At 34.6% G+C, this 24536-nt stretch overlaps 7 protein-coding genes across 8 annotated transcripts; 5 read left to right on the forward strand and 2 right to left on the reverse strand.

The window, feature by feature from the left end:
• Positions 1-731: 731 nt before the first annotated feature.
• Positions 732-4445, reverse strand: LOC103850566 (type I inositol polyphosphate 5-phosphatase 10). Of its 2 annotated transcripts, XM_009127335.3 has the most exons (8): positions 3277-4445; positions 3095-3182; positions 2909-3013; positions 2237-2834; positions 1772-1965; positions 1580-1688; positions 1329-1480; positions 774-1245 (listed from the first exon to the last, which is right to left on the reverse strand). In XM_009127335.3, the coding sequence occupies exons 1-8, from the start codon at positions 3305-3307 to the stop codon at positions 1095-1097; spliced, it is 1428 nt and encodes a 475-aa protein (XP_009125583.1). In that variant the 5' UTR covers positions 3308-4445; the 3' UTR covers positions 774-1094. The 2 variants fall into 2 exon arrangements, with proteins under 2 accessions (XP_018511797.2, XP_009125583.1); XM_018656281.2 differs by having other exon boundaries at positions 732-1245; positions 3095-3316.
• A 238-nt stretch (positions 4446-4683) lies between these two features.
• On the forward strand, positions 4684-7899 carry LOC103850567 (coatomer subunit delta). The gene is made up of 12 exons (XM_009127337.3): positions 4684-4819; positions 5157-5215; positions 5319-5358; positions 5471-5694; positions 5768-6010; positions 6090-6252; positions 6421-6719; positions 6790-6982; positions 7060-7213; positions 7304-7366; positions 7451-7547; positions 7636-7899. Exons 2-12 carry the CDS (start codon positions 5213-5215, stop codon positions 7729-7731), a joined length of 1575 nt encoding a protein of 524 aa, XP_009125585.1. The 5' UTR covers positions 4684-4819; positions 5157-5212; the 3' UTR covers positions 7732-7899.
• A 615-nt stretch (positions 7900-8514) lies between these two features.
• Positions 8515-9175, forward strand: LOC103850570. Its single transcript, XM_009127340.3, has 3 exons — positions 8515-8673; positions 8750-8902; positions 8990-9175. The coding sequence occupies exons 1-3, from the start codon at positions 8515-8517 to the stop codon at positions 9173-9175; spliced, it is 498 nt and encodes a 165-aa protein (XP_009125588.1).
• LOC103850569 lies at positions 8731-10874 on the reverse strand. Its single transcript, XM_009127339.3, has 3 exons — positions 10677-10874; positions 10427-10579; positions 8731-10339 (listed from the first exon to the last, which is right to left on the reverse strand). Exons 1-3 carry the CDS (start codon positions 10842-10844, stop codon positions 10151-10153), a joined length of 510 nt encoding a protein of 169 aa, XP_009125587.1. The 5' UTR covers positions 10845-10874; the 3' UTR covers positions 8731-10150.
• An 876-nt stretch (positions 10875-11750) lies between these two features.
• On the forward strand, positions 11751-12643 carry LOC103850568. The gene is made up of 3 exons (XM_009127338.3): positions 11751-11978; positions 12058-12210; positions 12288-12643. The coding sequence occupies exons 1-3, from the start codon at positions 11811-11813 to the stop codon at positions 12468-12470; spliced, it is 504 nt and encodes a 167-aa protein (XP_009125586.1). The 5' UTR covers positions 11751-11810; the 3' UTR covers positions 12471-12643.
• Positions 12644-14461: 1818 nt separating this feature from the next.
• LOC103850571 (probable mediator of RNA polymerase II transcription subunit 26b) lies at positions 14462-18361 on the forward strand. The gene is made up of 7 exons (XM_009127341.3): positions 14462-16336; positions 16730-16798; positions 16878-16960; positions 17055-17266; positions 17359-17558; positions 17638-17719; positions 17854-18361. The coding sequence occupies exons 1-7, from the start codon at positions 15944-15946 to the stop codon at positions 17973-17975; spliced, it is 1161 nt and encodes a 386-aa protein (XP_009125589.1). The 5' UTR covers positions 14462-15943; the 3' UTR covers positions 17976-18361.
• Positions 18362-18714: 353 nt separating this feature from the next.
• On the forward strand, positions 18715-24248 carry LOC103850573 (cytochrome P450 708A2). The gene is made up of 8 exons (XM_009127343.3): positions 18715-21680; positions 21782-22106; positions 22178-22330; positions 22417-22665; positions 22803-22895; positions 23302-23380; positions 23461-23567; positions 23754-24248. The coding sequence occupies exons 1-8, from the start codon at positions 21589-21591 to the stop codon at positions 23979-23981; spliced, it is 1326 nt and encodes a 441-aa protein (XP_009125591.2). The 5' UTR covers positions 18715-21588; the 3' UTR covers positions 23982-24248.
• The last annotated feature ends 288 nt before the right edge of the window (positions 24249-24536 follow it).

Below are 24536 nucleotides of genomic sequence, written 5' to 3' on the forward strand. Positions count from 1 at the left end.
AAAATCATCCTTAATGAATCTTGTGTATAATTAAAAACAAATGTTAATAATATTAAATTTCTATGTTATATTAAAAACAAATTTTAAACAATATATTTACTGAATTTTATATATAATTAAAAATGAATTTTATTTTAATAGTATAAAGTTTATATGTTATATGCTACATTAAATAATTGATTATAAAAAATAAGATTATTCTACTATATATTGTGTTGCTATCTGAAAACAATATTTTATTATAAAAATTAAAAAAGTTAAGATAAAAAACAATTGATAATTAAATATTAGTCAAGCAAAAAAATTATATAAAGATATTTTCTAAACTATTTCTAAGATATTAGTGTTTTAAAAAAAATTAACACAATATTAAGTATATATTTTGATAAAAAAAATATTTGACATATATAAATACTTTTATGTTTGATTTAACTATTTAAAACCATAAATAATAACTTATTATATTGGTTTTAGATTAATAAAACATAAACTAATAAGTATTCATAAGAAGTTTATGCTCGCATGTGCGAGCAAAACACCTAATAAAGATTTTAATCACAGTCCACAGATCAGTTTTGGACAAATAGTAATAAAACATTTTCCTTAATTCCTAAATTTTAATTAGCTGATATATATATATATATATATATATAAGTTGTATAATTATCAAATTGTAGAACATGTTTTTTCTATTAATAAAATAACTTTAAAATGCTTATCTCAACCATCCCTGAAACCAATCTAATGAACCTTATAATTGAAAAGCTTTGGCGTTACAACATTCACATAAACTAGGTTATAGGTGGTGATATGTGATCTTCTTTATCTAAGTTACACCTTTTGCTAGTTGATTCATATGTCTGAGACAATTTTAGCCTACATATATAACATCAGTTCAAGACCGATCTTCAACCTGTTTTTGTAGAATTCTTAATCGACAAGACAGACCAACATTAGCTGGAATGACGTTTCTCACAACACATTGTAATACTCTACCAACTCCAAAGGTTCTCGCTAGTTACAACATCATAATAACATTAAAACAGTGTGGCTTACATTTATATCTACTGCAAGATGTCAACAGTTGATGTAAACTATTGTCTCCTAGCTCCGGTTCTACCCTCGCAAACCTCAACGTTGACGACAAACACGGAGCATACCGGCCGGTGATCGGAGAATCGCGACTCGCCGCGGACGTACGAGAGCTGCCGAATTCCATCACCGTGCCAAAGAATCCTGTCGCACCTAAAGAAATATAGAAAACTCAGGTTCAGCATTAACCGAACCAAAACCAATCAAAATAGAATAAATCCGGTTAAATATTATACCAGGCGGGAGTTCTTCTCTTGTTCTTCTTCTCTTTGGTAGTGTCTCCTGCGTAAGCATCTGAGTTATAAGAGTACTTATAAGTTGGTGCAAAGAAGATTTTGCCTTCGTGCCATCCTTTAAACACTCTTCCTGCGTCTCTTTCAATCTTGAGCTGTAATTTCATTTCAGAAAACCAATAATCCGGTTTAGCTTTAAGTAGTAATTACCCTAAAGTTTAGTTACTTGGGTGGAAAGGAAGCATTAGTGAAACCTGATCTTTGTTAAGAAGAGTGTCCCACGCGTTTTTATCCAAGAGTGTCTTTGTTTCTGTGTAACTTAAAGCTATTCTATAATTCAAATCTCCAAGCCAGATGACCCGACTGCCAGATGATGTGTAAACATATAAGAATCAATTGATTTTAAGTTGGAAACCGATAGGAGAACATGTAATCATAAATCTTACTCATGCTTAGTGATTCTATTGGGGACACGGGTGAAAGACGTTCTGCAGATTCTAGGGAAAGTTGTGTTCTTGAGAATCTCAATAACATCTGAGTTTCTGCGGCGTTCATCTCCTTCTCTCTCACCGGAAGCTAGATGACTACAAATGAAGCAGAAGCTCGTCTTGTAGAGCTGCAAACTCACAGCTATGCATCCCTATGATGGTGAAAAAGAGAATATCAGAAACAGAGTTTTTTATTTTGTTTATTTTGTTTAGGTTTTATGTGTGAGAATTTATTGACATTGGTTAGAGATTAATAGTCTTATGGGCCATAATCTTTCATGAGTGTGTAAGAGTATAAGCTTCCACATCAGGAGTTTTGATGAGTCATAACTAATATATAACAATTTGAGCCGATTCACTTATCGTCAATTGATTTTAATTTGAAAGCCCGTGAAATTTAACAAAGTTGTTAAAATACTGTACCTTGTTTCCTAAGCAACCCATGATTCCACGGGTGACACAAGAGATTCTGAGATGAGTAACATGTTGAATAAGCTCCTTTCTCATCCACACAGTGAGGAATATTCCCACCATTTGCTTTGATGCCACTAGACCATACTTCATCATCATCTGGTTGCTTACAACAGAAGCAACCTTTCCTCCACCTTCCTCATCTTCATCATCATCCTCATCATCCTCATCATCATCCTCTTCCTCGTCGTCATCACAAAGTAAATCAGTTTGGTTAACAAGAGATTCTGGACACCTGAAACAAGATTCTCTCCCGTACTTTTTCACAATCTCTTCAGAGAAGGAGCTGCAGTTACATATCTTCAGCTTCCTCCTGCAATCCGTTCTGAAACTCTCACTGATCTTCTTCAAAGAAGGTTTGGCAAAGAACATCGATCCAGCGCCAAAAGATGGGGTTTTAGGACCAAGTCTTCCACCAGAGGATGATGATGATGACGATGCTGATGATTTGTTCAAGGACTGGTTGATCATAGCTAACCATTTAGCAGCAGGCTCGTTGTCTCCAAGGACAAGGACATTTCCAGCATTCAATGGAACAATCTCCTGAAAACTAAATAAAAAGAAACAATTTAATACATAGACATAGATGATAGATCCATGCAATAGTAAGAGAAATCAAGTTACCCTAAAACGTATATATCAAACTCGCTGTGGACGTGAAGCAAATCATCAAGATCAAGACCAGAGTGTGGAGACTTCCCTCCCACGTTCCATGTTGCCACAAAGACTCTTCAAATGATCACAAAACATTTAGAAATGAAAACAGAACAGCTCTTGTTTCTAGAGATATGATAAAACATCAACACATACCTTAAGGACTGGAGTTGTTGAGTGGGCATTGAAGATCTGAGATTGCTTGAAGATAACAGAGATTCAACTACTATTTCGGATTGAGACTCTGCAAAAATTAAAACAAAGTCTAAAAATATTCTGAAGCTACACATAGACAAAGTACAAACACACATATATATAGAGGATACATGGTGACATACTCTTATTAAATATGTAAAGTGGATCCGACATGTTTATTCTGAAAGGATTTAAAGGGTATTTTTCTTTGGGGCTTTCTTCTTCAGGTTTGGTCTCTGATCAAACACAAAAGAATTAAAAAGAAACTATAGCTGAAGAAGAGTTCAACTGTAAAGGAGGCTTTACTTATCATTATTTTAATTTATTTTTCCTAATATTTTTTTTATTAAAAGAAGAGGTCTTTATCAGTTTAAGAAGCAAAGATAAGAAAGAATTTAAAAATAGTATTTGAAAGAATATATTCTAAAAAGTCCGAAATCAAGAACAATGTTCCCTTTCTTTGATACTTATATGCCCCTCCCTGTTTCTTTGCCTTTTTCTTCTCTTGGATGGTGTATAGACTTAGATTGCATTTTATATGAGTCCTTGTGATGCGTCCTTTGACCGAACTTTTTGTGTATAACCAAACCTCTTTGACCGAACTTTGATTATTTCAATTAGAAAGTAACGTTTTTAGTGCAGTATGAATGTATAAATTGTATATATCGAGAGCTTTGAGCTCTCCAATCAATTGGCTTGGTTTTTTTATCGAGACAAGTAAAGAAACTAGTTGGCAGATTAGATATGATTAAATTGGAGTAATGACGTTTAGGCATTAGCTGTTTATTCTGCACGATCAAACCTCAAGTTGGTGTGATATTCTTTGAAGATGACGTTAATTATCATATCTATTATTTACACCGTAAGACAGGTAAGATGCGTTTAATGGATTAAACAAAATCAATTGGGATCTTTTAAATGATTTCATTGACATTCTGTTTTTAAAACCGCAACGACCCGATAGCTAGACCAAATTCGACCATGAACCGGTCATCCAACCGGGTTGAATCTAATAGTTGGTTCGACAATTAGTAGGATTGCATTTTAAAGTTATTGAACTTTATAAAAACTATTAAAAATATATAAACTAACCATTTGAATGGAAAAATAGTTTATATATATAATGTTTTACATTTGATATCTATTTATATTATAATTATGTATCATATTTACTAATTTTACTTTTAAATTTTAATATTTTAAAAAATATTAAGCCAAGTTGTTGAACCAGATTTGATCCGGTCGAACCATATTGAACCGTGATCCATAATTAGCTGGTTCAGCTTCTGCTACGGTTTTAAAGACATATAGCTTTCTAATTTTTCTGGTTGCAGAAATCACACTTTACGGACCAAACCAAAAAAATTCAGACAAAACCAGTCTTGAACTGGTACAGAATGTAGAGAGTAATCCAAACAATTCTCCTCTGTTAATGGATCATCAAAATCATCATTTTAAATGTCAAACCGGGATTAACCGAATATCGGTCTGAACCAGAAGAATTCAAGAATGGGATGGGCTTTTAAGAGCCCAATAAAGAACTAAAACGGCCCAAAATACTCGTCCACCACGTCTTGTGGATCGATCTTCTTCACACACTTAACCGTAACTCCTTTGATATACGTTTTAATCAGCGAGCTCCTGAAAGAAGTGGTGGATTCATCCCGTTTGATCGATCAGTCCCTGGTATCGTCTTCTTCTCTAGCTCTTCGCTTTCATCTCTGCTCATGTTTTCTTTGGATCTACTCTGTAATCTGTATGAATGTTCCTTCTAGCTGCATTTCTACGATAATCTCTTCTAGATTTCGCCCGGAAGCCTCTGCGATCTTTGCTTGTTGTGATTGTAATTCTACATTTATGTTTCTCGATTCTGTGCCTATGATGCATTTGGATCCGATCCGTTTGATCTGCTTCGATTTCGCTACCAAATGCTAGATCTCTTCATTTTTGATTTATGAATCCAAGATGTCAAGGTTAATCACTATTTGGATTTTACTTAACCGTTTGTTCTTTTGTATTTCAGATTCACGTCGCCGTTCTTATAGCTGCTGAGTGTTGGAACCTGTAAAGCAAATCAAAATGGTATTTAATTTTATTAAATGATTAGTGAATATATTCAATTAGGTTGTTACGTTTAGTGTTCTATGAGTTATCTAACGATGTCACGTGGGGGTTTATTATACAGGTCGTGCTAGCTGCTTCCATTGTAGGCAAGTCTGGAAAAGGTGAGCGCTTCGTGTATTACATATATTGTTTATGTGTGTGTGTGTGTGCTCTTGACTTGATAATCAAATATCAATTTTCATTATTTATTTTTTTTTATTTTTTATTTTATAGTGCTTGTATCCAGACAATATGTGGACATGTCTCGAATCAGAATCGAAGGTCTCCTTGCAGCTTTCCCTAAGCTTGTTGGCATGGGGAAGCAGCACACCTACATCGAGACAGAGAATGTGCGATATGTATACCAACCTATTGAAGTTCTCTTCCTGCTTCTTGTTACTACTAAGCAGAGCAACATTCTAGAAGATCTCGACACTCTCAGGATGCTCTCCAAACTTGTATGCTTCTTTTTTATGTTTCCAAATGAGGAAAGGACGTTTGAATTTACAATTTGAGTGTTTTGTTTTCTAGGTGCCTGAGTATTCAATGTCTTTAGATGAAGAAGGGATCAACAGGGCTGCCTTCGAGCTGATATTTGCTTTCGATGAAGTCATATCTCTTGGGCACAAGGAGAGTGTGACGGTTGCACAGGTGAAGCAGTACTGTGAGATGGAGAGTCACGAGGAGAAGTTGCATAAGCTGGTGATGCAGAGCAAGATCAATGACACTAAAGACGTGATGAAGCGTAAGGCTAATGAGATTGACAAAAGCAAGGTACATGGCGAGGATCGCACTTTTGCTTCTTGGGTTCTCTTTTGTAACTCTTTTTGATATTTCATATGCAATTATCCAGATTGAAAAGACTAGAGGTGATAAGCGAGGATTATCGTCTATGAGTTCATTGAGTTCTGGATTCAATGACATGAGCATGTCTCATGGTCCTGGTAGTAGTTTTGGAAGTGGTTCCATGCTTGGCATGTTGTCAGATGTTGAACCTATCAGCACTAAAGCCAAAGGTTAGTGTGCTGTATCTACTGCTTACAGTTGTCTTTTTAATATTGAGTTAAATATAAAAATGCCTAGCTTCATCTGTGGTTTAGTCAACGCCTCTTTCCTGATAAACTTTAATAAAAAAAGTCTCTCTGCTTTGTAATCATCTTTTTCACCATGCTTAATCCCCACAGATCGATCAAGGTCTTCAGTTACTGCTCCTCCTAAGAGCTCTGGGATGAAACTTGGCAAGTCTGGAAAGAACCAGTTAATGGAGTCCCTTAAAGCCGAAGGCGAAGACATCATTGAAGATGTCAAGCCCACTAGCCAGACCAGAGCAGCTGTCGCACCTCCAACTGATCCTTTCACATTAACTGTTGAAGAGAAACTCAATGTGGCATTGAGACGTGATGGTGGAATCAGTAGCTTTGATATGCAGGGCACCCTGTCGCTTCAGATCCTTAACCAAGATGATGGGTTTGTCCAAGTTCAGGTACTCCTACTTTCTTATTTAACAATTTTATATATATTTGAGGTTGATTTTTCTTTTCCTTTCACTTCAGATTGAAACTGGTGGAAACCCTGAGATTCTTTTCAAGACCCATCCCAACATCAACAGAGAACTCTTTAACAGCGAGAATATACTAGGTCTGAAGAGACCGGATCAGCCATTTCCCACTGGCCAAGGTGGAGACGGTGTTGGTCTTCTGAGGTGGAGAATGCAAAGAGCAGACGAGTCCATGGTGCCACTAACAAGTAAGGCTTTAAGGCTAAGCTTTGTCTGTATTTGATATGTTGAATGTTTCATGCAAAACGTTTGTTCTGGTGTGCAGTCAACTGCTGGCCTTCGGTCTCTGGAAACGAGACGTATGTCAGCATCGAGTATGAAGCCTCGTCCATGTTTGATCTAACTAATGTTATCATCTCCGTACCTCTTCCTGCTCTGAGAGATGCGCCAGTGGTTAAACAATGTGATGGGGACTGGAGGTTTGAGAATTATTTGACTTGAATACTTTTCTTCTCTCTGGTCATTCTTGTTTTGAGATGAAACTCATAATCGTTTTTGGATACAATCAGGTACGACTCAAGGAGTTCTGTTCTGGAATGGTCAATACTTCTTATCGACAACTCGAACCGCAGGTAAATAAAAATGATGACAACATCTGTTATATCATTACAGCTTAAGAGTTTTATTTTGTCTGATACATGAAAAATCATGTGCAGTGGGTCAATGGAGTTTGTGGTGCCACCAGTTGATTCATCGGTGTTCTTCCCCATCTCTGTTCAGTTTGCAGCCACCACCACATACAGTGGCTTGAAGGTATGATAAATTTGTTTGTTCTTGAAATTTCTAAATATTCCATCTGAGAATTAAGACATACAAATGAGAGGCGTGTTCGGTGGTGCAGGTGACGGGAATGATTCCTCTGAGAGGCAGTGGTGGTGCGACTCCAAAGTTTGTGCAGAGGACGCAGCTGATTGCTCAGGATTACCAAGTCGTGTGAGAAAGCTCTTTTTGAATTGGAGCCTTTTGTCTTTTCTTTTTGTTTATTGCTTTCTATACTATTTTGTTTGGGCATTAAATCTTCATTTTCTGGGATTTTACTGAGTTTGTGGGATCGAGTTACTTCTAAAACATAGTATACATATATTCTTATCATTGTTTCTTTCTCTTCAACACAATTTGCTGAAACCTATGTAACTAATGAGTTTCAAACTGAGGTTCAAAAACTAAGTTTAGCTAACAATAATAATTCATCACCGTATGCTCAAGTCAAGATAGTAATGCTGGAAATAACTAAGTTTCAAACTTAGACACGGTTCAAGATCACGCCTTGTAAACAGGGTCCAAGATAGAACTCCATCGACACTTTCCTTTTGCTTCATCTCACCTGCTCAAAAATTTTATCCAACTTTCATTATCATCAGTATACAAAGTCCCAACTCAAAAATTGCATCTCGAGTTGTGAGGAATCCTACGGCCACGGTGCTCTTTTCCAATATTTTTGTTTGGTTGGCTCATGTTTTATCTTTTTACTAATGTTGGGCCTAATGTATGTAATGGGCTCTTTCGATCATTTTTGTAAGGCTTTGAAAACCAAATTCATGTGTCAAAAAGTTAATTTAGACACGTGTGTATGGAACCGAACCTAAGGACTTGTACCCGCCTTTTTTCCTTTTTAACTCGTGGTTTGGTTTGTATCAAAAAGATATAAGAAGAAAATTAGGGTTTTTTTCTCTCGCATAGTTTTTTTTTTTGTCTCGATTGTTCCCGATCCGACCGAGCGATGGAAAGATCCGATCCTCCTTCACCGAAGCGTCAGAAGACGGAGGAGGAAGCCACCCGCTATAATGGCTGTCCCGATGATGATTTCGATTTCGATTCCGACGATTGCTCCGACGGGGAGATTGAGTTGTTCGACCAAGAGTTGGACAGGAGCGGCGGGGTTGGTCATTTCGTTGTTTTTCTTTTGGATTTTAAGTTTCTTCTTAATTTTTTTGTTTTTTTTTTTTAATTGTCAGGGTTATGAAATCGACTTCAAGAAATTTCGCTACTGTTTTGGTTGGAGACCATTTCATCTGGATGATGTCTCATTCTTTAGCGATCCTGAAACCAACAGACATTTCATCGCTAAGTTGGTTAACCTTGCTCTCGACCAGCACAACAAAGAAAATGTAAAGTCTTTTTGTTTGCTCTATTTAAAACGACATGGGGTTTTTTTTTTTTTGATTGCTTTGGTTTTGTCTTTTTTTTTTTGGTAGAAAACAAGCTTGGAACTGGGAAAGATTTTGATTGCCAACTTTCATCCATCTTGTGGATTGACTTTCTACCTCTCATTCGAAGTCAATGATCCTTCAGATGGTAATCAGACGAAACCCTACCGAGCTGTGGTTCGCTACTTCCCTGGAGATATTGAAGTTGTCTCTTGCAATCCCAAAGAAAGTTAATGTTTTGAATCAATCCACCAAGTCTCTCCTTTTCCATTGGATTTGAAGATTGAAGAGTGGTTTGTTCCTAGTATCGTAACTCATCTATCCTACCTTATCTGTCTATGTTTGATGTTTAAGTGTATTTGAAGACTAGTATAATATTTGCTACTTTAGTAGTTATAGCTAATTTGAACCCTATTTTTTGAGTCACAACTTTAATAGTCAAAACGTTCTCTCTGGCGTCTACCTTCTTTGTCTGCGTGAATCTTGGTTTAGCATGGATTGATAGCCTGCACACAAAGTCCGGTAGATTTAAACTTTTAAGGCATTCATTTCTTGCCAACAGAATGTTCAAAACAAATTTCAGACAAAATATGAAACCAAAGTAGCTGTCGCACCTCCAACTGACCCTTTCACGTTATATTTGATTATATCCATCAAAAGATTACACATAATTTGAAACCAAAGATAGCGAGTCCTAGAGGCAAAGCCAGCAGACAAAAAAGATCAGACACTGGAACCAACAGCTGGAAGATAAAAGAGGCATCTCCGCAGTAACCGAAATAGAAATAGCTTAATAACAACAAAAATCAGAACAAAAACGATAACACCAAACACTTGAGGAGGTGAGGATCAATTTGAACCAAAGAGACACATCACGAGCAAAACATCGGAGGTATAGTGATTTGATGGGTTATATGCTGATTGTATGATCTGTTATTGTAATGCAATCATAAAACATTTTTTATATAGTATAGTGAAATTGTTATGCATCTTGAAACCAGCGTCATTAGGTATTTTACGGTTTGAAGAGCTTTTACATTTACGGTTTATGTACTTTTGTGGATCCTAAACTGTTATTACTACTTTATAAAAAAGTGATTCTGATCAACTTAGTTTGGTTATCATTCACGAACATTTCTACCACTAATATATGTAGGACATAAACACGACAACCTCAACAATGTGAAGGGTGAAACAATGTAGCAGAGTTTATGTCCCTTTGGGATTGCAAGAGACAACTTCAATATCTCCTGGGAAGTAGCGAACCACTGCTCGATAGGGCTTATTAGTCTGATTACCATCAGAAGGATCATTGACTTGGAATGAGATGTAGAAAGAGAATCCACAAGATAGATGAAAGTTGGCAATCAAAATCTTGCCCAGTTCCAAGCTTGTTCCCTACCACACCAAAAGACAAAAACAAAGCAATCAAATTAATACCATATGTTGTTAATCAGGGAGCAAACAAAGCACACAACACCTAACTTTGTCTGCGTTGTACTTGGTGAGAGCGAGGTTCGCCAACGTAGCGATAAAATCTCTGTTGGTTTCAGGCTCATCAACCATGGTACTATCATCAAGATCCAGTGATTTCCAACCAAAACAATAGCGAAATTTCTTGAAGTCGATTTCATAACCCTACAAATCACACCAACAAATCAATTTCGACAAATCAATCAAGAACAAACCAAAATAGTTCCCTCAAAAAAAAAAAAAAGAAATCGAAATCACAAACCCCGCCTATCTTATCCAACTCTTGGTCGAACAGTTGCATCTCCTCGTCGGTGCACTCGTCAGAATCAAAATCCTCAGGACGGCCATCATAGCAAGTTGTTTCCTCGTCCGTCTTCTGACGCTTCGGTGAAGGAGGATCGGATCTTTCCATTGCTGGATCGGGAACCATCGAGACAGAGACTAAGCGAGAAAACCCTATTTTTTCTTAATAAAGCATGCAGATCGTGAGCTAGCACTATCCGGTCCAAAACTACGTAAGTCCGGTCCGGCTCAACCAAAATATATTTTACACACTTATATTTTAAAGTTTAATCTGATCTTAGGTTATAGTGTTTTCGGATTTTTGAGCTTTCATTATAATTTGTGTGTTTGACACATCTAAAGCAACTACGTTTTATAGAAAAAATTAGTCCTAGTCTCGTATTTCAGATATAATGTTAATCTAAATTTTTATCCTTTGAGAAAAGTATCTTCATACATTTTGAAATTGTATTATATACAAACCAAATGTAACAATATTTAAATTAAAAATTATTATGTGAAAAAAACTTAGGCTAAATACATTCAAACTTTATATACTTTTTGTTTGGTAAAAGAATTATTTTAAGTTAAAAATACATATTTTCAAATTTGGAATATGTCTCTTACAATAACAGAAATAAATCTATTTTTTTTTAGTTTTTTGGTGATTAAATCAAGAATATTGAAATAATATGTAATATCAAGAATGATTTCAATAAAAAAATAATGTGAAGTCTGACTTTTTTGGATCGGTATTGAACCAAACGATTTTATGCCCAAAATATATGTAGTCCAAAAGGTTTTGATCTAGAAATTCTATTTTTTGGGTTTATATATAACTAAGTCAAATCTTATAGAACCAGACTTCAAAACTTCGATCAAAATTTACATATCTAAGTAAATTTTCATATTAGTACACCAAGTTAATTTTCATATTAGTACACCATGTTAATTTCATATAAACGTTTTTACATTAAAAAAATACATCAATTACTTCTTTTTTTCATAATATTTTTTTTTTTTGCAATCTAAGTTTGTTTTCATAATAATTGTTAGGGTATATCTTCACGTGGCCCAACTCGCATAGGGTTTTCTCGCATAAGTCCCTGTCTCGATGGTTCCCGATCTTGCGACGGAAAGATCCGATCCTCCTTCACCGAAGCGTCAGAAGACGGAGGAGGAAACAGCATGCTATGATGGCCGTCCCGAGGATTTCGATTCCGACGAGTGCACCGACGAGGACATGCAACTGTTCGACCAAGAGTTGGATATGATCGGCGGGGTTGGTGATGTCGATTTCTTTTTGTGTGAATTCCATTTTAGTTTCTTTGTCGAAATTGATTTGTTGGTGTGATTTGTAGGGTTTTGAAATCGACTTCAAAAAATTTCGCTACTGTTTTGGTTGGAGACCACTGGATCTGGATGATAGTACAATGGTCGATGAGCCTGAAACCAACAGAGATTTCATCGCTACGTTGGTGAACCTCGCTCTCACCAAGTACAACGCAGACAAAGTTAGGATTTGTTCTTTTTGTGTGTTTTGTCTGCTCTCACCAACATGGTATTTGATTTGTCTTTTTGGTGTGGTTAGGGAACAAGCTTGGAACTGGGAAAGATTTTGATTGCCAACTTTCATCCATCTTGTGCCGTCACTTTCTACATCTCATTCCAAGTCAATGATCCTTCAGATGGTAATCAGACAAAACCCTATCGAGCAGTGGTTCGCTACTTCCCAGGAGACATTGAAGTTGTCTCTTGCAATCCCAAATATTGAATTATGTGATAGAGGTTTTGTAGCAATCAACCAGTCTCCTCCTTCTGTCTCATGGGTTTAAAGATTGAAGAATTGTTTGTTTATGCTTAGCTCAAAGGGAAAGAAAAGTGTTTGCATGATGTTTCTCCAACTTTTTTCTTTTCTTTTTTTTTATGTTATCAGCTTATTTTTCTCCTATTGGTGTTATATTTCGATGCTGCATAACTCAAGTTAATATATAATCTTGATATTATATCTACCAAGAACTATATTTTTTGAAATCAAAACCTAGGAGACGATAAAAGTTAAACATCTATCATCACATTTTTTTTTACTTAAAAAAAACAATGTGATGATAGATGTTCAACTTTTATCATCACATTGTTCCAGACAAAGATATATAATACTGCGAGATTCTTCACCGCAATTACTTGGGTGAGAAGAAGGAAGCATCAAGCTTACAAACTCAGAAGCATCTTCTCTAGTCGTCTTAGTCATGTTTTAGTCATTAGTAATATCATCTTTTAATAGCTTGTACAAGCTTGTGCATCCACATTTGAATTTGAGTTTGATCCTCCATTTTTCCTACGTTGCACGGAAGCTTCATCGGACGTCCGCTTCCCGCTTCGGAACCGGAATCGGAATCGGAACCTTGTGGAAGCTTGTGGAATCTCGCTTCCAAAACGTTTCTAAAATATTCTCTTTAAAAACCTGTTGGAAGCTTATGATTCCGTTTTGGAATCACGCTTCCATTTTTTTTAAAAATACAATGTATATCAATAAAATATAAAGCCATAGTTTTAATCTATATAAAATAAAAAAATTAATAGTAATGAATATTGAATTATAAATATATAAATATCAAAAATAATACTATAAATTATATTTATGCATTGAGATTTTTTATTAAAGATATAGCACATATTGAAACATATTGTGTCAATTATTTATGAAGTATTAAAAATAATTAATATAATATTTTTTGTAAACATAATTTATGTGTATTTTTACAGTTTTAATATAAAATCATTTCAAAATTATTATAAATGAATAAATGTTTTATTTCAAATTTAAATCATATAATTTTAGTCCTAATTTTTAAAAAAATTTACATATATATATATATATATGTATATATATATTTATATATGGATATACGCTTCCAACACGTACCCGCTTCCTAATATTTTAAAAAATCTCGCTTCTGCGCTTCCTTACGCTTCCGCTTCCACGTACCCGCTTCCGTTTCCATGTAACATAGCATTTTTCTCATCTCAATTAATTGTAATCTCTAATTAAATGTTGTCTAACATTCTCACTGAAAAAAAAGACGAGCAAACTGGTCAACGCAAGATACTAAGCGTTGTCTGAGAAGGATTCATTGTCTATGCATAAGTAATTGCCGCACTAGGCCACTCCGTATAAGCAGGTGCGTAACTAGAAAGTAGTGATTGGGTACAGAAAGCAGTCATAGCTGGGGTTAGGGCAGACTGACTTGAGTTCTTGGCATCTCCTGGGATTAATTTGATGGTTGATAATATAATACAAGTAACTCAGATCTTTAGCACAAGTCCGTAATAGAGCAAGCATGGCAATGATTCAATAAGTAGTAGTAATATGTGTGACATCTCTATCTTTCTTTATTTCAGTTCTTTTAATCGTCTAAAAGTGCCATTTATGATTGTATTTTATTAGGTCTTTGTACTTTATATTTGGTTATTGAGATAAAGAGACCGTTCGTTCCCTGGTATCCTTTCTCTTCCACACAAAGAAAAACACGCACCAGTTCCAGTTGGGGCCACCGAAATCCCGTAAAGCGACCACTTATATCTTCTGACGTGTCTGCTAATCAACGTCTCTCATTTAAAGGTGGCTGTGACAGGCCCTTGTGGTCGACACTCGAATGTAACAACGCAGGGTGTTCACACGTTTGAAGATGAAGGACACGATGGTCTCTCTCTCTACCTCCAAATTCTTATTGGCTATGATATCACCGCCCCAGATCCGGTACAACTTTGTTTTGTCACGTATAAAAATTTGGGTTGATTTTTTTTTGGTTGATTTGGTTGACCACCATAAATAAATGCTTGAAACCACTTTATTTTTAGGCTTTTTTTTTTGTTTTATTAGCGCCAACAATATGAGATGTTTAATCATGGTTTTTAGTTCTGATGATTGATTGATAATTATAAATGACTACTTAAAATGTAGTCCAAATATCTTCTATACAAAACTTTACAAAAGATAGGGTACTCTTAGACGTAATTTTTTGGTTGAGTTTACATTGCGTAATGTGTAATATTACTTTCATACTAAACATATAAGGTTATAGCTTCTATATATCTGTTGTAAATAAACCATATATACATCATATACTATATGGCTTTACAACTATGGTTTAGGAAAAGTGGATGAGTTGAATGAAAACAATTGTGAGGATAATGAGCCTTATCTTCTCTCCTTTCTTTTTAGCTTTTCCAACAAAGGGAAAGATAATGAGCTTTATAGTGGGAACCATTCACAGTTTCCAAAACATGATTGGATACAGGAAATTTGTAGAATAAAAAACTTAAGAATCTTACAAACCCGTAAGTGGATTAGGTATAAATCTGAATTTATCATAAAGATTAATGATTTAGAACTATATTATTGAATATTTTATTCATCTTTTCAACTATTAGATTGATAATGTACTTTAAATGATTGTATCACAAGAAAATCATTCTGTTTTTGATTGGATTCACCAACATTCTATTCACTTAACGAATATGTATCAGTAGCTTTGTGAGAATACAAAAAAAAAAAAATCTTCAAATGTGATCCTCAAAGAGTTTTAACCTTTTCCAATGTGACATACTAGCATACTTGTTATATGAACGAAATGTGGAAAAAAAAAAGAGGTTTGACCTTGATCACTAACTTATGTTCGTCGTTCAAGTACAACGCATGTGTATAAGAGAAAAGATGAATGAATATTCTAATTATCTTTTATTAAAATAATGAAAAGCCAAAAAAGACCGATCATCGTCAGGACAAAAGAAGAAAAGCCGTAAAGAAAAAACCAACTTGAAAAAATAAATAAAAATCATATCTTTTACCAAACAGATACAGAGACTTCGGAGAAGACGGAGTATAATACCAAACGGAATTTAATTAAACCGAACCCGGTTTAACATAAGAGCAGCAAACAACCCTTGGTTTATTACATTAGACAGACAACGTAACCAAAACTCTTTCATGTTCTGTCTGTTTTGTTCTCTTCTGTTCTAATTTTCTCAGGAAAATCTTTTTGTGGACATTCCAGGAAAGTTTTATTTCAGATTCAGATTATTTTAAAAAATCTAGAGAATCACCAAATACATTCTTTCGATCACAATCCTTTTTGATCTTCTTCCTTCTCCTTCTAAATTTTCCGGGAAAGTTTAAATTTTCCGGGAAAGTGCATTACTTTATCTTCAGATTCACCAGAATCCAATTCCTCCGGATCGATTAAGATGAAGCCACCAGCTTCGTTAGATCACTGGAGAGACTATTTCCGCCGAGCAGACTCCGATATTTTCCAGATCATCGATCACGCCATCATGGTCGCAGCCGCAGATTCGCCGATCAAATTCAAAACCAAGAGAGACAAAATCGCGGAGCTTCTCTTCTCCTGCAGAGTCGCTCGCTGCAACGGATGCGACCACCTCGAGCTCTCAGTCCCCGGCGAAGATACGGCGGTTGGTGGTGGTGGTGGGAGTAAAGAGAGCAATAAACAGATTGTTGGGAATAATTATAGTTATGAAGATGATGAAGCTGAGGCTTTGAGCGATGCGATCGAAGAGTTTTCTTTGGTTTCTAAGGAGGTTGTTAGGATCAAAGAGGTCTTGATCAACAAAGACCACGAGGTTTTGTTTTTTATCTTTTAACTTTCTTTTAATAAATTTAACATTATAGTAAAAAAATGTTAAAAAATAAAAAGTAAAAAAAAAAAATATTCTTTAAAATTATAATTTTTTTTGTTGCTAATTTTGAATTGCAATCATTGATCATGGAAGCTTGATTGTTTTTATTTTTGGCAGCCAGACGAAGTGATAACTTTCTTTGAATATATTTAACATTATAGTAAAAAAAATTGTTCAAAAAAAGTAAAAAAAAAAGGAAAAAAAAAAGTAAAAGAAAATAATTTCTTTAAAATTATAATCTTTTTTTTTTGCTAATTTTTTTGTTGTTGCTAATTTTGAATTGCAATCTTTGATCATGGAAGCTTGTTTCTGATTGGGTTTTTTTTTTTTTGGCAGACACACGAAGTGATAATTGAATCTCTGAGGAAGTTAAAGTTGATGTCTTTGGATGTGGATATACTCAAGGTTGGTTTCTTGTGTAACAAGTTTGTATGAGAGTGTGAGTGTTTTGGTTTGGTTTGATCTAAAGGTTGTTCTGACGCAGAGTACTGAGATAGGAAAGGCTGTTAATGGGCTTAGGAAACATGGTTCTGATCAGATTCGCCAGCTGGCAAAGACTCTCATCGCGTATGAGTTTTTGATTCTTTCTTGAAGATTTTGACATTTTTTAGAAATATGGTATTGAGTTTTTTTTTTTTTTTTTAATATAATTTTCATGCAGAGAGTGGAAGGAGCTGGTTGATCAATGGGTTAACACCACTAAGGATATCGCTGGAGGTACACCAGAGTCTGCGAATCCGTCTGTAGTTGATGAGGAAGAAGAAGAAGGAGCGTTTCCGTCTCTTCCCTATGATGTTGATATCTTTACACCTGAAGCTAACGGTTTTGAGATGTTAAATGGGGACTTCTTTGATTCATTAGACTTTGATGGAAGTGAGTTTTAAAATAAAATTATTATCTTGTTTGTTTGTTTGTTTTACTTTGGTTGATTGATTTTTTTTCCCTGGGGGAATGTTTGTTTTCAGATCCTTGTGACTCTGGGGAATATAACACAAGCCGAGAACACGAAAGAAGAAAAACACAGAAGAGAAGACCTGAGGGAGGAATACAAATGAAGATACACGACGCTTCTTTTAGATCTATCAAGCCATCGTCATTAGCTGATAGGACTAGGAGACCTCTTAAGCAAGAACAGAAGAGGAAAGCTACAGGACCTCAACAAGAAGTGAGTGTAGCAAGAAACCTCTTCTTTTTAAAAAAAAATCTTGGACATGTATGTAATTGACCGTTCTTGTTCCTGGTAGAAACTAAAAGGTCTTGGCGCAGACGCAAAGTTTGAGTTTGCTAAGAGGAAGCTTCAAGAGAGCTACCAACATCATGAGAACGGTTTGTTTCTTTTCCTTTTTGTTTTGTTTCTTTGTTTTAAACGCGCATTTCTTTTGTCTTGTTTCTGGTTTTTAAATGCATTCTTGAAAACAAACTCTGATAAATAAAGAAAATGTTTGTGATGTTGCCAACAGCCAAGAAGCAGAGAACAATACAAGTACTTGAGACGATCCCAAAGCAAGGTGGTGCTGCTCAGAAACCGCAACTCAAGAGACCTGGAATGAACAACAGGAATTGGTCAAACGGGCGTAAATAGCTTCTTCTCTGTTTAAAATGGTGGAATAACTCTCCGCGAAAGACATTATTTACATAACATTCCAAACAAGTATCAGCAATCTCTGGTGAAATAAACTGAAGAAGGTTCTATCTGGTTCCACAAGCAGTGGAGAGCTAAACAGATTCATCATCTGAAACATTTCTTTTAACAAAAATGTTAACTCCTCTGTTTTTGTTCTTTATTTATTCCACCAGCTTGCAGCCATATAGGATCCCAACTGTTGTTACTTGCTTTGTTCTACTACATTCTTGAGACTCTTCCGGTTTAACTAATTCCGGTTTGGTCGGGTCATGTGACTCATGTTGGGTTCCTTACATTACTTTAAAATTGTAAAAGAGGGTGGATGGTAGAAAAGCTTTTTCGAATTGACTGGCTCTTGACCTAACTTTTTGTATAGTGACGTGAAATGCATGGTTTGGGTTGGGTCACAAACTCACAATAGAGATGATCACATTTTTTCTTCTTCGAATAAATAAAAATCTATTAAATGACATGATCTATTAATGTTCTAAATGTGAATGTAACCAAATGTTGTTGTTTCTTGACGTGTTGTTATTTGTTACGTTTATATAAAACAAATAAAGTAATATATGATGTTTTATGCAATGAAAGGCTTAAAAGAAAGGTAGGTGGATAAGGAAAGAAGAGGAGGTAGTGGTTGTGAGAGTTAACGTGGATGGATAGGAATGCTGCATTGTGGCCTTCGTGCGTATTATACATTTATTATAAATATAAATGTTGTTGGGTTTATAATAGAGTATAGTCTTTTTACATATAAACTGTTTTGGCATTTCGCGCATGCATTTCACCACATGTACCACGTGACCTCCATGGCTCCATCACTTCTACTCTTTCCATTCCTATTAAAAAAATTAGGGTCAGATAGAGAATGGTCTAGTTCAGCATCACAGTTTGTATCTGCAGGGAACGCACTTGTTAAAATTTGATTGAGAAAGTGACCCAAATATACTACTAGTTTGGAAAAAGAAGAACGTAATGATTCACGTCATCACGTGATGGTAAAATCGTATGGATGTACGTAGTTAAAACAGATTAAGATTCAATAATAAATTTTGCTCGTGTAAAGTCACCATTTATAACATGTATCTTCGTCGTCTAACTTTATAAAAAAATTGATATACATAATATTTCAAAAAGTAATTTAATATATCAATACATTTATAATATAATATCATATAAACATAAATATGAACTTAAAGATATAACGTTCGTGGATGCCAAAAAAAGAAGCCAAAATAGTTTCCAATTCCGTCCGATCTCGGGCGGTGCAAGTCTTTACTTATAAGAAAAATTAGGTTAACATGTAGCCCTACAAAATAAAAGCGGCAAGAGACAAGAGACAAGAGGTACCGTCACGTTAAATTCAACACACGTATCCGTACATAAACGTGGTTAACTAATCGACCACTAAAAGCGCTTATTGACTATTTTTTATCTTGCTGACTTTTATCTTTTAAATTATGTTCACATCTTTGACAAAAAAAAAAAATTAGGTTCACATCAATAAGATTTTTTGTATAGATGTTCCGGTTTTTATCTTTGAAAGAATTATGATGGTGACACAAAAATACACATGTATTGATCTGGCAGATAGAATATATCAACAACCAATGACTTTTTCTTAACGAACAGTTTAACGAAAACAGATTTATATTGACTTTTCCTTATTTATACTGGTGAAATCAAAAGCATCTTATTCGAATCTTAAAAAGTCGATAAAAAAGAATTCATATCACAATTAGCAGATTAAACCCTAATTTTGACGAGAACAGTTTTAATAATTTTAATAAATGTTAAATTATCTTTGTTAATTTTAAAAGATATACAATTATACAAATGCACATGTCCCACAAATAAATATCATGTCTAGATATTTTTCAAAAAGATATGCTCCTGATTGCTGTGGGGGCTATTTAGATCGCAAGGGATTTCACATCTTTACAAGTTACAACCATTAAAGGAATCTAAGGAAACAAACAATTTTGTTGTAATCGATTTAATATGACATTGACAGAATATTACTGCCCAAAAGAGACAACCAAAAAAAATTTGATTAGCGCGGGGTATTTCGATTTATGGAAAAGCACATACCAATTTTCAAAAAGATGTGTAGTTTATGAATAGACTTTTTAAAAATATTTAAATAAGAACTAAAATATAATCTTGTATATGTTCAATGTCATAAGCTTATTTCGAATTCGAAAAATTATGTTTTTCTAAATTCATCTATCACTAGACCACTTATGTGTGGTTGACAACCGAAGTTGGTGTCAACTTGAAAAAAAATCATTGAAGATGCAATACGCATACATAAAATCAAAGGTTTGCTAAGTCCAGAGTAGGTACATTCCGTTTGCGATCACCAATCATCCACCAATATCTTTCATGATTTAACTAGTACATGATGAAAGATAACTATATCAGTCTGAATATTAACCTAACAACAAAAGAAAGCATATTATATGAAATTTATTTGCTCCAAATATTTGTTTCTTAATATACTTCTAAGATTTTGTTTTAATTAGTTTTTTTTTTATAAAAGGTTTTCTTATTAAATACTTTTGGGTTTTTTTAAACATAGGTGCAAAAAATAAAATAAAAACATAAAGACACAAAGAAAAAAAATTCAAAGTATTTTCCAAGTTTAGGTAGTGATTTACTCCAAATTATATTTTATCACATTATTTTAAATTTATTAGTTAATAAATAACGTTTGTTATGAACTGTAATCTAGCTATTAGTTTATGCTAGTTAAACCATCTGGTGTAATCAACGTTCTAAATAGTAAAATACTAACAATATAATGAAAATTATAATTAAAATATCGTTAGTATTTTATGTACGTATAACATAATTTTGAATGATAAAATATAACATATTATATTTCAGATTTAATATACATTAATATTCTTAATAAATATTTTTAAAATATTAGATTATGCTACCTATAAGTACATATTTTATTTTATAAATCAATATATATATATAATAGTATAGATATGTATAATAGTATACCTTTGGTTGGCCAAAAACTTATCTGTCATGTTGCATTGGGCTACTCATTACTCTGGGCGACGTTATTTGTCACGTATGGAGTCTAATTATTTCGTGAATCGATCTACCATACAGTGGTCGAGATAGTACAAGAACTAACGCATCATTTCTGCGGTTACGCCGACACTAAGTATTTTGGTTTACCATTTTATATACGTTATCTATGTATGAATTCCCCGCATTTAGCCATAAAAGACACATTCACATAACATCTTCAATGTGAAAACCAGTAAACAACCTAAGAAAAATTAACAAAAGAAAAACACAACTTTCACATTTTTTATTTAGCCTAGCTAATAACTTGTCACTTTCTTCTATCCACGTAATTGGCAGTACGTGTTTCATTGAAGATTCATCATCTATATAAGACCAACGAATGCATTGTTCAAGGCACAACAGCATGAGCTTGTTTTGGATTGTAGGATTGTGGGTTATAGCCTTAGTGGTAGCGAGGATTAGCCATTGGTGGTACCAATGATCAAACCCCAAGTCTAATGGCAAGTTACCTCCGGGATCAATGGGATTCCCTATCATCGGAGAGACGTTTGGTTACTTTAAGCCTCATGGATTCTACGAGTTATCCCCAATTCTCAAGAAGAAGATGTTAAGGTCAGATTTCAATAGTGTCTCATTTATTTTTCTTCTTTCTCTCTCTCTCTCTCTCTCATCTTACAGATATGAAATCTTGTATGTTTGTGGAAGTGTTTCAGGTACGGTCCTTTGTTTCGGACAAACATTCTTGGGGTAAAAACCGTGGTCTCGACGGATATGGATGTGAACATGGATATTTTACGGCATGAGAACAAGTTTTTTAGTTTAAGTTATCCGGACGGTTTAGTGAAGCCACTGGGAAAAGATAGCCTGTTCTTCAAGACAGGAAACATTCACAAGCACATTAAACATATCAGTATGCGTCTTTTGGGCTCGGAGAATTTGAAGCAGAAGATAATAAAAGATATGGACCGCGTGACACAAGAACATCTTAGTTTAAAAGCTAATCAAGAAAGATTCGACGTTAAGGACGCAGTTTCAAGTGTAACAGCCTCTTTTTCTTTGACCCATTTAGTTATAATGTTGCATGCTAGTTTGACACTTTTTAATTGTAGTTGATAATATCCCACTTAACACCAAAGGTGATAAGTAATCTCAAACCAGAGACTCAATCAAAGCTTATGAAAAACTTCAACGCCTTCAGTTTTGATTGGTTTCGGGCATCCTATACTCTCTCTGCCTTGAGGGGTCTCTATAATACCCTTTGGGTGAGATTTTGTTTTTTTTTCCTTCTTATTTTTGCTAAATAAACTAAAAACAAAATCATGATTACTATAATATTAATTGCGCGCAGGCATGCAGAGAGGGGATGCAGTTGATGAAAGATATCTATGCGAGAAGGAAAACGTCAAGAGAGAAGTATGATGACTTCCTCGAGACGACGTTAGACGAGTTAGAGAAAGAAGGAAGCTTAGTGAATGAAGATGTGATTGTAAGCCTCATCTTCACTCTTTGCTGTATCACTCAAGATACCACCTCTAAGGCCACTTGCATGGCTTTGAAATTCGTATCTGAAAACCCTAAAGTTCTCGCTGAATTAAAGGTACGTAATAATACTGAATTAATGGTACGTAATAATTAAAGCTAGTAAAATTTGCATAACCAAGTCACAGTAGTCATGGTCCTATCGAATTGGCACGGAGATTGTTTCAATCATTGTTGGCCAATGTAATTTGGCAGAGAGAGCATGAGGCGATCCTTGCGAGCAGAGAAGATAAAGAAGGTGGAGTTACTTGGGAAGAATACAGACACAAGATGACTTTCACCAACATGGTAACTTCACTTTTGCTTTCGTCTAAAGCTATGGGTGCTGGTTGAGGTTTTAGAAGCCTTTACCTTTTTTTCAAAGTCTTAAAAGTTTATTTTTTCCAATTATACTTTAAAATTTTAAAAATCTTCAAAGTCCTCCTAAATTTTCTCAAAGCCCACTTTTTGTTATTTTGACTTGTTAAGTTATAGCCAACAGTTTTTGGCTTCATAATATTTTTGTAATCCTTTTCAACATTATATATAAAGCTTGAAAACTTCTTCTTTTTTTTGGACAATAGCTTTAAAACTTCTAAAAGCATTATTTTTGTTAAAGCCACAACCACATCAGTCCAAAACAATCACACCCACTAATTGGCTCCTAGGATATTGTCAGATTCACATGGTGTACCTTTTTATTTACACCCTCCAGGTTATAAATGAGTCGCTTCGATTGACAAACTTGGCTCCTATGATGTTTAGAAAAGTGGTGAAAGATGTGGAAATCAAAGGCAAGTATTAGTAGTAATTGTGTGGCACTGTAGAATCCAAGAAGTTGACATTTTTGTGTGAAAAATATTTGTTACAACAGGATACACGATTCCAGCCGGCTGGATAGTGATGGTTATACCTTCGGTGGTTCATCTTGATCCTGAAATCTATGAAAATCCTTTTGAGTTTAATCCATGGAGATGGGAGGTATTATACACTTACTCTAGTCTGTATCTTGGAAAATATCATATTTTATGTTTTGTTTCCTAAATTAATAACAAAATTCTAAAATTTTAATTGTTGGTATTATATCATGATATGTACATTATTTTTTTAGTTAGATTTGTTAATTGCAATATATATACTATGATGACATTGAGTTTTGTTGGGCAGGGGAAAGAGTTACGGTCTGGGTCGAAAACATTCATGGTGTTTGGAGCTGGAATAAGACAATGTGCTGGTTCAGAGTTTGCGAGGCTTCAGATTTCAATATTCCTTCATCATCTTGTCACCACTTATGATTTCTCCTTGTCCAAAGACTGCGAGGTGGTTCGGGTACCAGGTGCTCTTTTCCCCAATGGCATCTATATGAACATCTCCAAGTGTTCCAAAGTGACTTGATCCAGAGTACACCATCGTCTATCTTTCTTTACTTTCTTCCTTGTTTTTCTTTATTTCTGAAAATATTGTAGTAGTGTTCCAAAAAAATATATACATTTTAGTAATGTTTATATTGTTTAAATGATCCTGTTAAGATCTATATGTGTAAGCAAGTGATTGTGTTTAGGACATCTGTAAGAGTATGTGGCTGATTTTAAGAAATGTTTGGATAATAAGTGCTACTTAAATTGTACTTGTTAAGTGTTAAATATAAATACCAAGTTTATATTGCTTCAAACTGGTATCAGAGCTAAGATGTTTGGAGTGCTATAGAAGAAGATTATGAAGTGCTGCCTCTGCTTGAGAGTAATAAATTTGGGATCAGAAAAAACCATATGGGAATATCTCAAAAGGGAATCAGAGAAATTAAAGAACCAATATGATCATCGAAGAAGGAATGGTTCAGATGCTTCAGCTTGTGTCGCAAGAAACCTAGAGTGAAGGCCAAAGATGGAAGAGGTTGCGAGAATGATAGAAGAAGTCAGGAGATGTGATGTCTGAGCAGTTACAGCAGAA

This window comes from Brassica rapa, chromosome A02 (assembly GCF_000309985.2).
Source record: "Brassica rapa cultivar Chiifu-401-42 chromosome A02, CAAS_Brap_v3.01, whole genome shotgun sequence".
Classification (NCBI taxonomy): Eukaryota; Viridiplantae; Streptophyta; class Magnoliopsida; order Brassicales; family Brassicaceae; genus Brassica; species Brassica rapa.

Bases quoted from the DNA above. Each gene is read 5' to 3' on its own strand.
- LOC103850569 (XM_009127339.3), bottom strand. From the start codon at position 10,844: ATGGTTCCCGATCCAGCAATGGAAAGATCCGATCCTCCTTCACCGAAG. The intron at 10,580-10,676 runs GTTTGTGATTTC...TGTGATTTGTAG, and splicing joins AGTTGGATAAGATAGGCGGG to GGTTATGAAATCGACTTCAA. The intron at 10,340-10,426 runs GTTAGGTGTTGT...TTGGTGTGGTAG, and splicing joins CCAAGTACAACGCAGACAAA to GGAACAAGCTTGGAACTGGG.
- LOC103850573 (XM_009127343.3), top strand. From the start codon at position 21,589: ATGGGATTCCCTATCATCGGAGAGACGTTTGGTTACTTTAAGCCTCAT. The intron at 22,331-22,416 runs GTGAGATTTTGT...AATTGCGCGCAG, and splicing joins GTCTCTATAATACCCTTTGG to GCATGCAGAGAGGGGATGCA. The intron at 23,568-23,753 runs GTATTATACACT...TTTGTTGGGCAG, and splicing joins TTAATCCATGGAGATGGGAG to GGGAAAGAGTTACGGTCTGG.
- LOC103850567 (XM_009127337.3), top strand. The intron at 6,983-7,059 runs GTAAGGCTTTAA...TCTGGTGTGCAG, and splicing joins GTCCATGGTGCCACTAACAA to TCAACTGCTGGCCTTCGGTC. The intron at 7,214-7,303 runs GTTTGAGAATTA...GGATACAATCAG, and splicing joins CAATGTGATGGGGACTGGAG to GTACGACTCAAGGAGTTCTG.
- LOC103850568 (XM_009127338.3), top strand. From the start codon at position 11,811: ATGGTTCCCGATCTTGCGACGGAAAGATCCGATCCTCCTTCACCGAAG. The intron at 11,979-12,057 runs GTTGGTGATGTC...TGTGATTTGTAG, and splicing joins AGTTGGATATGATCGGCGGG to GGTTTTGAAATCGACTTCAA. The intron at 12,211-12,287 runs GTTAGGATTTGT...TGGTGTGGTTAG, and splicing joins CCAAGTACAACGCAGACAAA to GGAACAAGCTTGGAACTGGG.
- LOC103850571 (XM_009127341.3), top strand. From the start codon at position 15,944: ATGAAGCCACCAGCTTCGTTAGATCACTGGAGAGACTATTTCCGCCGA. The intron at 16,961-17,054 runs GTATGAGTTTTT...ATTTTCATGCAG, and splicing joins CTGGCAAAGACTCTCATCGC to AGAGTGGAAGGAGCTGGTTG. The intron at 17,559-17,637 runs GTGAGTGTAGCA...TGTTCCTGGTAG, and splicing joins CTACAGGACCTCAACAAGAA to AAACTAAAAGGTCTTGGCGC.
- LOC103850566 (XM_018656281.2), bottom strand. From the start codon at position 3,249: ATGTGTGTTTGTACTTTGTCTATGTGTAGCTTCAGAATATTTTTAGAC. The intron at 2,835-2,908 runs GTAACTTGATTT...CTTTTTATTTAG, and splicing joins TTTGATATATACGTTTTAGG to TTTTCAGGAGATTGTTCCAT. The intron at 1,689-1,771 runs GTAAGATTTATG...ATCATCTGGCAG, and splicing joins AATAGAATCACTAAGCATGA to TCGGGTCATCTGGCTTGGAG.
- LOC103850570 (XM_009127340.3), top strand. From the start codon at position 8,515: ATGGAAAGATCCGATCCTCCTTCACCGAAGCGTCAGAAGACGGAGGAG. The intron at 8,674-8,749 runs GTTGGTCATTTC...TTTAATTGTCAG, and splicing joins AGTTGGACAGGAGCGGCGGG to GGTTATGAAATCGACTTCAA. The intron at 8,903-8,989 runs GTAAAGTCTTTT...TTTTTTTGGTAG, and splicing joins ACCAGCACAACAAAGAAAAT to AAAACAAGCTTGGAACTGGG.